The sequence below is a fragment of the Oryctolagus cuniculus genome, chromosome 16 (assembly GCF_051225735.1).
Source record: "Oryctolagus cuniculus isolate XC-2025 breed Fujian yellow rabbit chromosome 16, ASM5122573v1, whole genome shotgun sequence".
Lineage (NCBI taxonomy): Eukaryota > Metazoa > Chordata > Mammalia > Lagomorpha > Leporidae > Oryctolagus > Oryctolagus cuniculus.
This window is the reverse complement of record NC_142882.1, coordinates 55,273,414-55,286,652: the sequence shown is the minus strand read 5'-3', so window position 1 is coordinate 55,286,652 and position 13,239 is coordinate 55,273,414. Positions and strand designations below refer to the sequence as shown.

Below are 13,239 nucleotides of genomic sequence, written 5' to 3'. Positions count from 1 at the left end.
CCAGCCGCCCGGCGGAGCAAGCAGAGGAGCGAGCCGGATAACCGGCGGCCAGGCCGAGCGCAGGGCCTGCCCCCGGTCTGCGGGACGGCGGGGAGGCCTGGGGGCGCGGCGAGTTCCCGAGCGCAGGCCACGGAGACGCTCAAGGCCTGCGCGGGCAGGGGACGCGCGGTCTGGGGCGCGGCGGCAGCACCCAAGGCCCGGGGTGCCACCCCAGCAGGCTCCCAAGCGAGAAGCGGGAGACCAAGGCGCCCCGCGCGGCAGCCTGCGCCCCCCGCACTGCCGGGTTCTGCTAGCCCCGGCCGCCGAGAGAGCGAGCGTGGATGCAGCACAAAGCCCGGCCCGGGAAGGCCGCTCGCGGCAGCCGCGGCGCCCCGAAGCGCCATAAAAGAAAATGAGGGCTGTTAGGGTTTATGGGGTGTAAAGGGCTGCGGGGGGACGCACGCCCCTCCGGAGGCCGCAGCGGCCTGCAGATGTGGCCGGAGTGGTCGCCCTCGCCCCCACCCCGTCTCCTCCCGCGCGTCGCCCTCCCCCTCGAGGCTTCCACAAAGCCGGCGGCGTTCTGGAGCTTTCGGGGGAGCCCGGGCGCGGGCGGTGGGGCGCCCCCTCGCCCCCCCCCCCAGCCCTACGCCAGGTTGGGACGCCCTCTGTTGTCGCAGACCCGAGGAACTTCAAAGCGTGGGCAGTAAGGGTGAGCCATAAAGGCCCGGTCTGCGAACCGTCTGGAATTCGGCCCTTAATGAGTTTACAACTGTCCAGCCCCAATTAGGATATTCTACCAAAGCTCTTTCATTTGTTTGCCCCCCGTCTGCCGCCGATAAAGCGGCTGCGGAAACAGCTCTCTTTTATGGGCATCGCCCCCTCCGCAGCGCAGGTTCCGGGCTCCACGCAGACCCCCCGGGGCACTGGGCCCTCGCCCCGCCTCGGCCGGGAGTGGCCGCGGCGCGGTGCGGGGAGTCGGCCTCCGCCGCCGAAGTTCAGGCCGGCCGCGGCTGCAGTGTCCAGGCCCGGCCAGCAGATGGCAGTGTGGCTCCACGTAAGAGGCTTCCTTGCCGCCATCTCCCGCCGCCGCCACCCCTGGAAGTTCCTAAGATGTCGACTTGACGCGAGCTTCTCTAGAATGGGAGCCCCAGCTTCAATGAACCGCAGTCGCATATTTTCGGTGCTGCTCACGCTGGGCTGGAAGCCTCGCTGGGAAATAAGCACGCAGCGGGGGCTGGAGTGACCCGCACCGCTCGCGCCTCCCGGGAGCCACCCGAGGACCCCCCCACCTCCCTGCGGGGCTGCGGCTGTCCGGGCGGCTGCGGGGCCCCAGCGCCTGGCACAGGGACGACTCCACGGTCACTGTCCACGGCCAGCTCGGCACAGGCCTGGGACGGCGAGGCGCGCGGGGACCGCCCCCACTTCAGCTGACCGGCGGCAGACGCGGGGACAAACGCCTACAGCCTCCGGAACGGACGACCCCGCAGAGGGCGCACGGAGGCGCACGGCGCGGCCCTAGCTCCGCAAGCCTGCGAAACCTGCGCGGGGTCAGGGTTGGGCGCAGGGCCTGGCGAGCCAGCGCCGGGACCCCGGGATTCAGCTGGCTGGAGAACATGACGATGAAATTAAGCGGTGAAAATTGGGCATAAAAACCATTCGTGGAGATTGGTGCAGCTCTGCCGGGAGTTGGCCCGGATGGAGAAACCCGGGAGACAGCCCAGGACCTGCTTTGGTCATTCTCAAATAAATGTGATTTGTAAAAATAATTATGAGAACACCCTTGCTGCAGAGTTGGCGCTCACGTCGTGGAACCTGCCTTTCCTGCGCGCTCTCCCCTCGGCCTTAGAGGCGCCAAGGCTGCTCCGGGGTTCCTCGCTCAAAAGGCCCTGCCGGGAGGAGACCCCAATCCTGGGCGCTTCCTGTCCCCGGTCCCAGGGGCCAGGATCGGCCCCGGGTGTGCCTTGGTTTCTGGAGGAAACGCAAAACCAACAGAATGCTTCGGAGCACCCCGAGCCCTGTGAACGCGCCGCACCGTGCGTTTATTTGGGTCGTAATCGTCTTTGCCAAGCCCACAAAACGTTTACGATCCGCATCTCCGAACTGCACGCGCAGTAAAACCGGGGGCGGCTTCTGGCTGACGTGGCTCCTCTCCTCTCTCTCCCTGTCTCTCCTCTCTCCGTGTTTAAATACACACGCTGGTGTGTGCCCGGCTTCATTTAATTTCTGTAAGCATCTGATTGATAGCATTTTCTAGCTCATCCCTGAGTCGCCCATGGCGGGGTTCAAGCCGCAGGTAGCAAGCTCCACTTACTGTAAAACCGCAAATAAACGGCTAAGCCCGACCGGGGGGCGCACAGTGGAAAGCTCGATTTGCGTTCTCAACACGAAGCCGCAGGTCGGTGGCCATCGCTCCCCTCCACCGACCTCGGAGGCCCCCAGGTAGGTGCCGGACGCCCCAGGTCTCCGAGGCCTGGTGGACTGCCCGGTAGGGCCTCGCTTGCCCTTGGCCGGTTGGGAGGCTGCCTGGGAGATGCGGGCCTTCGCCCACGCAAGACCCGACTCCGGCCAGAGCCCAAGTGCGCCAAGGCTAGGGACGGTTCCCCAGGTGGAAGCAAGTCTGGAGAAGCACATCCCCGGCCGCCGGGCTCTCCGACAGGCGCCCTTTGCGGCTGAGAGCCGGGTTTACCTTTTCAGCTGCATTTAAAGGTTGGGGACTCTGGCAGCAAGGAAAACCCACTGCCAGGGGGCTGGGAAGCCGGCCCTAGGGGCGCAGTGCAAAGTGCCAACCGCAATCGGTCGCCCGCTTGGAAAGCCGCCCACACGTGCCTGCGCCAGGCTGCGCGCCAGCCGGCGTTTCTGTTCTTATCACGCATAACCCAGAGCTCCCGCCTGTATTCGGTCAAACAAATGGGGAATCCGTGGCCCGATTGCACGCGATTAAACGGCGGTCCCCGAAAGCTTGACACTGTGCATCTTTTCGTTTCACAACCCGACCACGGAAGGCAGAGGGACGGAGAGAAGCCGAGAAACGAAAGGAGAGTTTCGGTGCCCGCGGGATTCGGCCCAGTTGGCCAACGTGGGCGCCGAAGGGCCGAGGCCTCGCGGGCAGCATCCGGATCCTGTTTGGCCCGCGCGGAGGGACAGTGCGTCCTGCCACAATCGCTTGGACGCGCGCCGGGCAAGACCCGCCCGGAGAAAAGCCCGAGGCAAGGCACCCAGTCCTCACTCGCAAGGGGACGCGCGCTACTTCCCGGGCCCCGCGAAATCGCGGCCCACTCGGGCTGGGGGGGTGAGTAGGAGCTCGCCTAGGGCGGGCTCTGCTCAGAACGCCGTCGCTGTCGCCTGCGTCTAGACAGACGGCGGCGGCGGGCCCGGGCCTTTCTTTTTGCGCCTTGCCGTGTGTCACCCAAAGAACAATTTATTGGTCTAAAGCCGTCTAATTCCGCCTCTTTGATCTGCTGGGCTGCTTCTTCTTTGCTTCGTCTTCCTTTAACTTTTTCATGTTTTTATTTCCTGCCGGAAGGCGACACTTATTTGGAATATTTGGTGGATTTTTTTTCTCCTGTCCCATCTTACCCACTCCTTTCGCCATCTGAGGAGTGGAAGCAGCCAGATCCACCATAAAGGGCATCCCCGGATATTGCGCCCCCACTCCCATACTCATGGGAGACAGCCCAGCGCCTACCTGCCCCCTCTCAGGCAGCCCCTGCCTCCCCACGCAAGCCTGGGCGGGTCGCCGGGCAGGAGCTGAGGCCCCCTGCACCAGGATCTGAACATCCTCTCCACCTTTTGTGCTCCCAGGACCCCCGCCCGAGAGGGTGCAGTGAACGGGGGACGGCCTGGACCCTGCGAATGGGATGAGGAGGGCTTTGTACACCAGAACCAAACTCTATAATTCAGAGAAGAATTTCCGGGGCAATTCCATTGTGAGGTCGGGTTTATGGTGTGCAATCCAGCCGGGCAGTAAAAGGTGGCCCGGCTTCCAGCGCGGCTGGGCAGTTTATGAGGCGTTTAGGGGAACGATTTGCCCCCACCGTACTCCAAGGGAGCGGTGGGCAGCGGGGGCTTCCTATGGGCCGACACCGGGCAGGGGCTGGAGGCCTGGAAAGCTAGGCACCACGAGTTGTGGACCTGGATGGTAGGGAGGGAGGGAGACCAGTGTTCTCAGCTCCCAGCGAGTTTGTACACGGGAAGATGCAGTAGCCAAAAGAACTGGGACTCCCCAGCCCCCTCTCTTCTCTCCAGATTGCTCCCAGACACCCAGCCCACGAGGTGGAGGTTCAGGGGTGACTGCGGTGACCGGCTGCGGGGCACCACATGGCAAGGGTGGCGTTTGGAGAGGTGTGGGGCTTGAGGTTTTTACAAGATGCGGGGGTGGGTGGTGGGTGAGAGATCTGGCTCCCCGTGAGCCAGGGAAAACCGGGGGTTTGCGGGAGGACAAAGAAGGGCTCGGCTCGGCCATTATCGGGAGGCCAGCCAGGTGCCCAGGAGTGAACGCACGCAGCCTGCAGGGCCGCAGCGTCCGGGAGGAGGGAGGGGAACCCCACGTTAATAAATCTGTTGGCAAATGAGGCTCATTAACAGATAAATATTTCACTGCTTCCTTTAGGGCGGATAAACAGTGCGCCGCCGATTAAGGAAAGGAAGCTGGGAGACGTTGATTTTATTCGAACCACATGGTTCCAGTTTGCAGCTGGAAGCGATGCCGCGCCGGCCGCGACCGGGCGGGGGTCTAAGTCCCGCCTGACGCCCCCTGGACCTGGCTGGGGCAGACGCAGGCCAAGAGCCCGGCCCACAGCCAAGAGCCGCACTCAAGGCCACCGCAGGGCAGGCGAGGGCGCGGGACACAAGCATCCTCCAGGGGCTGGTCCGCAGAACGGAGAGGGAGCCACCAGCTTGGTCCAGGGTTCACTGACACGCACTAGGGAGTCGGCTGCGTCCGGCCGTGCGCAGTCTCCGCACCCGGGCCGCAGGGCCGCAGGGCCGCAGGGCGCCCGCGCGGAGCTGCGAGGTCCTTCCCCGCGGGGCGCGCCGGGCCTGCCGGGCGCGGGCAGATTCGTCGGCCGCATATTTGAGCCTCTTCTCCTTCCATTCTAGGCAGCCGCGGGCTCGGTGGAGCCAGACCACCTGTGAGGGCTGCTGAGATTGGCGGAGGCGGTCATGTGGGCGGTCACGTGCTGCGGCGAGCTCCGTCCAAAAGAAAATGGGGTTTGGTGTAAATCTGGGGGTGTAATGTTATCATATATCACGCTACCTCGTAAAACCGACACTGAAAGCTGCCGGACAACAAATCACAGGTCAAAATTATGAGTTCTTCGTATTATGTGAACGCGCTTTTTAGCAAATATACGGCGGGGGCTTCTCTGTTCCAAAATGCCGAGCCGACTTCTTGCTCCTTTGCGCCCAACTCGCAGAGAAGCGGCTACGGGGCGGGCGCCGGTGCCTTCGCCTCGACCGTACCGGGCTTGTACAATGTCAACAGCCCCCTGTACCAGAGCCCCTTCGCGTCCGGCTACGGCCTGGGTACCGACGCCTACGGCAACCTGCCCTGCGCCTCCTACGACCAAAACATCCCGGGGCTCTGCGGGGACCTCGCCAAAGGCGCCTGCGACAAGGCGGACGAGGGCGCGCTGCACGGCCCGGCCGAGGCCAATTTCCGCATCTACCCCTGGATGCGGTCTTCAGGTAGGCGCAGCTGCCAGGCGGGTCGGCGGGCCGGCGGGTGGGCCGGGAGCCGGGAGCTGGGAGTGCCGCGCTTCGGAGCGCGGAGCGCCGGGCTGGGGAGAGCAGAGCCGGGCGGCCGAGAGCCGGCGGCCCGGTGACTCCGGGCAGCGCTGCCTTTCTGGTTTTAATTAGGGCTGAGGCGCCATTGCGTGGAGAGCCCATAGCATTGTATGTAAATGAGGCTCATAAAACTTTTTATGACCCAATTAATGGGTTCGATCCTCGTAAATTTATTTAACTCCATTTGCCTTGGAATTTTAACATTAACTTTGTTCGCTGTTCTCTCCTTCTCTCCCTCCCTTCCTTCACTTTCTCGCTCTCTCTTCTCTCTTTTTTTCTTTCTGCCTGGCTTTTCTTTCTCCAAAACACGGAGAGCCTAGCCATGCAGGGCCCCTCACGCGCCTCCGTGCCAGGGGCCATTTCAAGACAGGGCCAGGAGGGACTAGGGACAGAGGGGTGGTGTGCCCTTGGGAGGGTGTGGGGATGGGGGCGCCGGCCGCCGGGGAGGGTCTCCCACTTGCCCACACTCTGCATTTGCGATTTCCCTTTGTCAGGGGACAGCAGCACATTGTGGATGCGTAGCGGGCTGGAAAGGTCGGTGGTGAGGTTGGGGTTGCGCGCCTTTGCTGCTTTACAGGGCTGCCTGCGCGTTGGGCACTGCAGTTGGGGTCTTCCCCTGCACCGGCCTCCTCCCCCAGCCCAGCCTGGGGATGAGATCCAGGGGGGGTGGGTGGGTGTGTGGGTGGGCGGGGAGGAAGCTACGGGTCTGGGACTGCGGCCCGGCTAATGCACCGTCCTGTCCGTGTCCCTGTCTGCTTCTCTGTCCGTGTGTCCACGTGTCTGTCTCAGGACCCGACAGGAAGCGGGGCCGCCAGACCTACACGCGCTACCAGACGCTGGAGCTGGAGAAGGAGTTCCACTTCAACCGCTACCTGACACGGCGGCGGCGCATCGAGATCGCCCATGCGCTCTGCCTCACCGAGCGCCAGATCAAGATCTGGTTCCAGAACCGCCGCATGAAGTGGAAGAAAGAGCACAAGGACGAGGGGCAGGCGGCCGCCTCAGCCCCCGAGGGCGCTGCGCCTGCCGCCGCTGCCGCCGCCGCCGCTGCCGCCGACAAGGCTGAAGACGAGGACGACGATGAAGATGAAGAGGAGGAAGAGGAGGAAGAATGAGGGGCAGGGCCCAGCTGGGGGCCCTGGCTGCAGTGGACAGTCGGAAAAGCGTCTTTAAGAGACTCACTGGTTTTATTTACAAAATGGGGAAAACAATAAAATGATTAAAAAAAAAAAAAAACCAAACCCCAGTCCCCAAACCGCACCCCATCCACCCCATCACCCACTCAAGTTCCCACTTTTTCTGGACTGAGCGGCACGGAGACTGGGTCACCTTGGGGGATCCCCTCTGCTTGGAGGACCCGGACAAATTTCCCCCTACCCCAGGCCAGCCACTCGGTACTGGCACAGCCAAAATACTACCTAGCACAGGCCTCTTCTTGGGGCCTCCCCAGACTACCTATGGGCCCAGCCCCACTGGGCCTCCGCCTCCAGGAAGCCCAGCATGTCCCAACACTGGCAGACCCCCAGCACCATCTCCCATATGCGTCCGCGCAAGAACCTGACTCTGTACTACCTACTCACCCAAACTACCTATGTAGTGCTGGCTGGCTTGCCTGCTACCTATCACGGGCCCCGCCCAGGCCAAAGGCCCCCACTGCTTCCAGCAGGCAGCCCTTTGGGTCCCTCAGGTGTCATCGAGAAGGCACTGGGGGCCAGGGACCAGGGCATTGGCTTCTATTTAAATTGAAAAAATAATATATTTATTCCAAAGCATTCGAAGTGCTGCAACCCAGAACCCTTCCTTCTCTGGCTTGGGCACCCCCAAGTGTTCAGGTCCAACACCCCCACTCTGGAGGGGAGCATTCCTGTGCTAGCCTCTGCCTAGTAGGGCTCTGGAGTTGCTCCCAGCCTGGCCATCCACTCCCTGGGCCCCTGTGTCCTGTTCAGCCATTTCAATTATGTATACCCTGACTTTTCCTACAATGGAAAATACTGTATATTTGAACTTTTTTTTTTTTTGTCATTTCTATAGTCTTGGAGCTCATTTGTAAGGCAGTGTCTTGACTCTGGCTGGATATGTTTATGGGTGACTTTGTAGCATGGTGTGTTGTCTTGAGCTAACTCTGTAGTGGGCAGGGAGGTCCCGTGCCTTTCCCAGTGCCCTTCATCTCCTGTGTTACCCTGTGTCCCCTTCAGCCCCAGCCTGGGGAGCACGGAAGGCACATTTGCCAGCCCAGCTAACCATGTTTTATGTAACAGAAAAATAAAGATGCTTGGTGACAAAGAAACCCATACTGCTTTATCCAAAGGGACCTGGGGTATGCGAGGAGGAGTTTGATGGGGGACAAGCATGGCTGTGTGCCCCCAGAGGGGCAGTGGGCCTGCAAAACTGGCAGGGACTATCCTGGGGTCCGAGTGTAGGGGTGTGTGTGTGTGTTCATAACTCGCACTTTCATACGTGTGTTACCTTGTATTGTCCATTTTTGTATATATTACTTGGTTCTGTGCATGTTTGTATTTTTACGTAATTCCATAACTGGGTGTGCATTTCTGCATTCACTATTGTGTGTATTTCCGTGTCCATAATTGGGTGCATATGTTTCTGTGTCCCCGATTGCGTGTCTCTGTCCTCAACCGAGTGTCTGTGTTTCCCTCCCTCCATGACTGTAGATGTGGCTTTCTGGTGGATTTGGTCAGGGTTTTGTCATGTGCACAATCATCTTCTAGAACCCTTGAAAACATAATTTTCGATAGGTACATTATATTCCATGAATCTCCCTAGAAAAAAAAATAAGCAAATTCCAAACCCGGCCTTTCCTCTAAGGCTAAGGCTACGCAGCGGGCTTGGAAACCGGCATTAGCCAGCGGCTGGTCGCAGACTCCGCATGCGCCCTGAACCTGGCCCTGGGCTAGGTTGCGGGATTGGGGCATCTGCCGCAGTCTCTACCCCGCCCTCAGGCGAGGCGTGGGCGCCCCAGGGTCCAGCACTGCGGCAGAGGTGTTTGGGGAGGGGCCGGGGCCGGAGCCCCTGGCTGCGCAGCCTCTGCGGGGGCGTCTGGGTGCGGGGAAGGGCGAGGGAGGCCGTCTGAGCATCCTGAGTTTGTCCCGCCAAGGCCTGCCTTCCACTCTCCTGAGTGGCTTGGGCCGGCGCTTTGGGGCTCTTTTCATAAAAACCTGGCCCAAAGGGGTCTGCAAAACCTGCGGCCCCGACTCAGGGCGGCCTCGGCGGTAAGATGGCGCCGGTGTAAGAGCCGCCTCCTCGTAGTGATGGGGAAAGGGTCATAAATCCGTTGTTGTTTATGAAAATTTACAACTTTGCAATACAACTTTATGAGTTGTTCGGCCCTTCCATTGGCCGCTGTCGGTCATGTGGATGGGAACCGTGAACATGAACTTTTTTATAATTTCCCTTGCGAGAATAGAGCCGCATTCTTTCGCTCCGCTCCGTCCTGCCTGCTTCGGAGGAGCTCTGCCTTCCAGCCCGGCTCGGTTGCGCTTTGTCCGGCGATGGCGAGCGAGGGGAAGCCCCGGCCAGGCCAGGCCTGGCGGCTTCTGCTGCTGGTGGGGCGCGCCCAGTTCCCGGCGCCGCGGCGGCCGCTTCGCTGCTGGCAACCTGGCTAATGTCCTGCGTCCTCCGGCACCAGGAAGGACAATTCGTCTCCCGGGCTGCCCAAGCGACAGCTGTCAGAGGGGCCGGAGCTCCTGGAAGCCGCGGTCTGAGGTGAGACAAGGGGGGAGGAGACAAGAGCAAAGGTGGTGAGGTGGCCGCTGGCGCCGGCGGCGGCCGTGTGAGAGGGCACCCGGGGCGGCTTCCAAAGGGGGCATATTCCGCCTCGCCCGCGCGCACCCGTTCACGCCCGCGGCAACGCGCGCGCGCGCACCCCACTCCCTCCCTCTGCCCTCCCGTGCTCACCCCGGCAGGGAGCTCCTGCCTTCCCTCGGTGGCACGGGCGCCCTGGCAAGGGACAGCAGCGCTTGGGCTCCTCTATCCTCTATTCCCCAGCGACCCCGGGAAGCCCAAAAAGGAAGTGGCCCCGCATCTGCGTCCCCCGCCAGGTTCTCCGGTTTGGGTTTTTAATACTGTTATTATTCACGGTCTGATGGATTCGATTGAAGTGCCCAACAGTTCCCGACCTGGGAAGGTGGGACGAGATGAGGGTAAAATGCATTAATGCTTGGGCGTTTTGTTAGCACCAGCTGAGCGCCTTGTGTTCCGTGGGAACCGGTTCGGGAAGGTAGAATGGGGGACAGACAGATACTTACTAATCCAGCCAGAGTTCTGCGCTGCTCGCTTGCTTCCTTCGGGCCGGTTTTCCGTTGAGAGACGCGTCTGGAACGCTGGGAGAGGGCATAGGCACAAGGATGAATTCTGTGTTGGAGGAGAGGATGGGGTTAATCGAGTGCTACTTGGTGGGAAGTTTCCGCGCGGAGGGCATTGTCGCGCTAGTACCGGCGCCAGGGGCCCGCAGCTGAGGTTGAAGGAAGGACGCAAGCCGGGGCTGGGCCACAGGGGGACGCCCCATCCCCACCTGGGCACAGTGAACTGGCACCCGCGCCCCGGCTCTGCCTGCTTTCGGAGCCGCCAGGGAGAAGGCACAGAGGGTGCAGGTGGCAGTGGCTTTGCGTAGCGCAGTGGCACGCACCGTGGCTCGGCCTGGGTGCGCATTGGGCCAGAGATTGCCCCCAGATCTCCCGGCACAGCGACCAAAAAAAAAAAAAAAAATCCCTCGGTTCTGGTCTGAGTTCTCTGTTTTTTTGTTTTGCGGCTATTACCGCATCTTGTGATCTTTGTATGTGTTGTATAATCGACAAGGGGCTGTGGATGTCTGGGACCTTTCGCCGCGCCATGGGTGCGCTCGGAGCAGATACAGCGGCACATTTGCACGGTGGGGCCGCGGGCTGCCTGCTTGCGGCTGCCGCGGACAGGTTATTTATGGCGACTGAGCCGGACGCTCGCTGCTGCCACGCTGTGGTCGTCGCCGGGACCGGCGCCAGCCGCAGCCAGCCTCTTGCTGCCTGGCGCGACCGCTGCACGGGGCCCTCAGAGATTCCCCAGAAAGCAGGGAAGAAGGGGACGAACGGGGACCTGGGGGACGGTCTCCCAGGACCTGTTTGGCCGGGAAATCTCTGCGCCTCGGCCACTCAGGACAGGAGCTGGCTGCGGAATGGACTCGGGGCTCCCCCCACCTCCACACCAGCACCATGGAGACTGGTTTGCACAGGCCGCCTGGCACGTCACGGCTGCTTCTGTCCAAACTGAGCGTCCCAAGACGCCTTGGGGACTTACGCCGGGTCGGGGAACGCGCTGGCTCTGCGATGCTGAAATCAGAGAGACCACTTGTGGTCCTGAGGCCTGCGGGCCTGGCTGGCCCTGAGGAGGATTGGCTATGGCAAGGAAGGCGGGCTCTGGCTGCAGATGAGGGCCTGTGACAGGCAGAGGCCGCACCTACAGGCTTTGGGCTCTGGCCTGGACTACCGAGGGGGCCTTCCGGGCCGCCCCCATGCACGCTTGCAGGCCACCCCTCCAGGCTGGCCGAGGTGGAGGGGCTCAGTGGGCAGCTCAGGACAAGGGCGGACAGTGAGGCCCCGCGCGCCACCCTGCCCCCTCGGAGAAAAGCGCAAAGGTAAGTGGGCGTTCTGTGCGGCTTGGATGGGAGAGTCCTGGGGTGACCATTGTCCCCTTCCCCGGAGACGCCAGCTGGAGGATATGGGGCTCCCGTCCCTGCCTGAACGGGGACGGTTCTCTCACGTGTCATATATATATATGTGTGTGTGTGTGTGTGTGTGTGTGTGTGAGTGCGCGGCTGGAGAAATAAATTGGTCAGCTGCCAATGTGATATGCATCAGCTTGGCTAACACATAAAGATTTCAATTTAATATATTTGTTCATCTTGGTTCCTACAGAAGCCAGAAATAGAATGTTTTCTGGCGCTTGGCTGGCAGACCAAATTCTTTCATTGGCTGGAGCAATTATTAGATCGGGAATCCAGGACAGAACCTAGTAAATAATAACAGCAAACAAACCAGCCCCAACCCTGTGGGGGCTGTGGAGAAATGAGGGAGAATTATAAATGTAAACATTTGTCAGCATCTCCAAAATGATGTTATCATTTTCAATAATAACCTGCTTGAAATCCCTGTCATCTGATGTTGTTTAAAAAACAATAAGTCAAACATGATTTTCTTCAAACGAGGCTCTCTTAAAAAAATACCTTTTTTATTTATTTATTTTTTTTGATGCTTGGGTTTTAATTTTCATTGATTGCTTCCTTCCCTGAAGAAATGCAAGGGAAAGGCCAAATTCTCTCCTTTCCTCCGAGATTATTTTTTTATAGGTGAAGAAAAAAGTTTCCTGGGCTGGGTGCATTGGGGCGAGATGCAAGGCTTCCCAAGGTGCAGCTGCTGGTAGGGGTGCCCTTAGTGGCTCTGGGCACCCAGGCCAGGCCCTTCCCGTTGTTTCCCTTTGGGGAAAAGCAGGTCGGGGTGGGGGGAGGATCGAAAAGCAGGGAAGACACTAAGGAAGTCGTTAGCAGATTCTTATGGGAGACCTGCCAATTGCCGTCTCCTCCCTAAGTGTTGAAACGCATCAGCCTGCACTGGCCAGGGGTTTACAGATCTTGTAAACAACCTCCAGAATCCAGCCAAATCGCAGTCCCTCTTCATCCTCCACTGAATTGCGGGTTTTACAGCTAATTCATGGGGCTTTAATGAGCCCAACACACAGTCGTAAAAATGCCATTGGACCGATATCACATTTTATAAAACGAGATTGATCCGTGTGCTAGAAAAACCCACTATCTCGAAGGCACAGCTCCCGGGCAAGAGAGCAGTCTGGGTCAGCCTTTTCCTGTCCCATCTGGGGACAGCCAGGCCTGGGACACCGAGGGGAAGCATTTCAGGGTCTCTGGGGCCTGAGAACCAACCATTCCCCTGTTCTGGAGCCCCTGTTCCGGAGCAGCTGCCAGCAGGAGCCCCCAGAGAAATGTCAGGAAGGGCAAGAAAGAGGGCGCACCCCAGCACACGGAGCCCATCCGTTATCTCGCGGCCTTGCAGGGCCACTGTCTGTGCACACCTCTGCCAGGGCCCTGCCACTCCTGAGCCTCTGGAGTGAGGACCCACAGAACCTCCCAGCTCTGGGTGGTTCTGGTGGCTGGTGAGGGCGAATCCTGGGTCACCGGGTGAGGGGAGCAGGTCCCACTGCTGGTTTGGGAGCTGGGTCTCACAGCCAGCTTCCTCTGTGTGAGTCTTTTCTTGTTGAAACCAGCAGTTTCTGGAACCTCTGTGCGTTCAGACTGACCGGTGGCACCCAGCTGATGGGGCTGTGTTGAGACCAGGAAGATTTGGCTATTGCCAGGGAACCCTGGGGACTCCAAACAGCCCGGACTGCGTGGAGGAGGGTTGGTGGCCGGGGTCCTGTCTTTGGCCTTGTCCTGGGGAGGGGGTGGGGGGAAGGACAGAACAAGGGGGTGCACCGATT

At 60.4% G+C, this 13,239-nt stretch overlaps 1 protein-coding gene across 3 annotated transcripts; it reads left to right on the top strand.

Annotated features, from left to right (window-relative positions):
• The first annotated feature begins 4,229 nt into the window (after positions 1–4,229).
• Positions 4,230–8,050, top strand: HOXA7 (homeobox A7). Of its 3 annotated transcripts, none has more exons than XM_089315048.1 (3): positions 4,230–4,320; positions 4,589–5,664; positions 6,553–8,050. In XM_089315048.1, the coding sequence occupies exons 2-3, from the start codon at positions 5,286–5,288 to the stop codon at positions 6,876–6,878; spliced, it is 705 nt and encodes a 234-aa protein (XP_089171174.1). In that variant the 5' UTR covers positions 4,230–4,320; positions 4,589–5,285; the 3' UTR covers positions 6,879–8,050.
• The last annotated feature ends 5,189 nt before the right edge of the window (positions 8,051–13,239 follow it).

What these genes read in the sequence shown, in the direction of transcription:
- HOXA7 (XM_089315048.1), top strand. Translation starts at nt 5,286, where the DNA reads ATGAGTTCTTCGTATTATGTGAACGCGCTTTTTAGCAAATATACGGCG. An exon ending in CCCCTGGATGCGGTCTTCAG is followed by an intron (nt 5,665 to 6,552) that starts GTAGGCGCAGCT and finishes TGTCTGTCTCAG; the next exon opens with GACCCGACAGGAAGCGGGGC.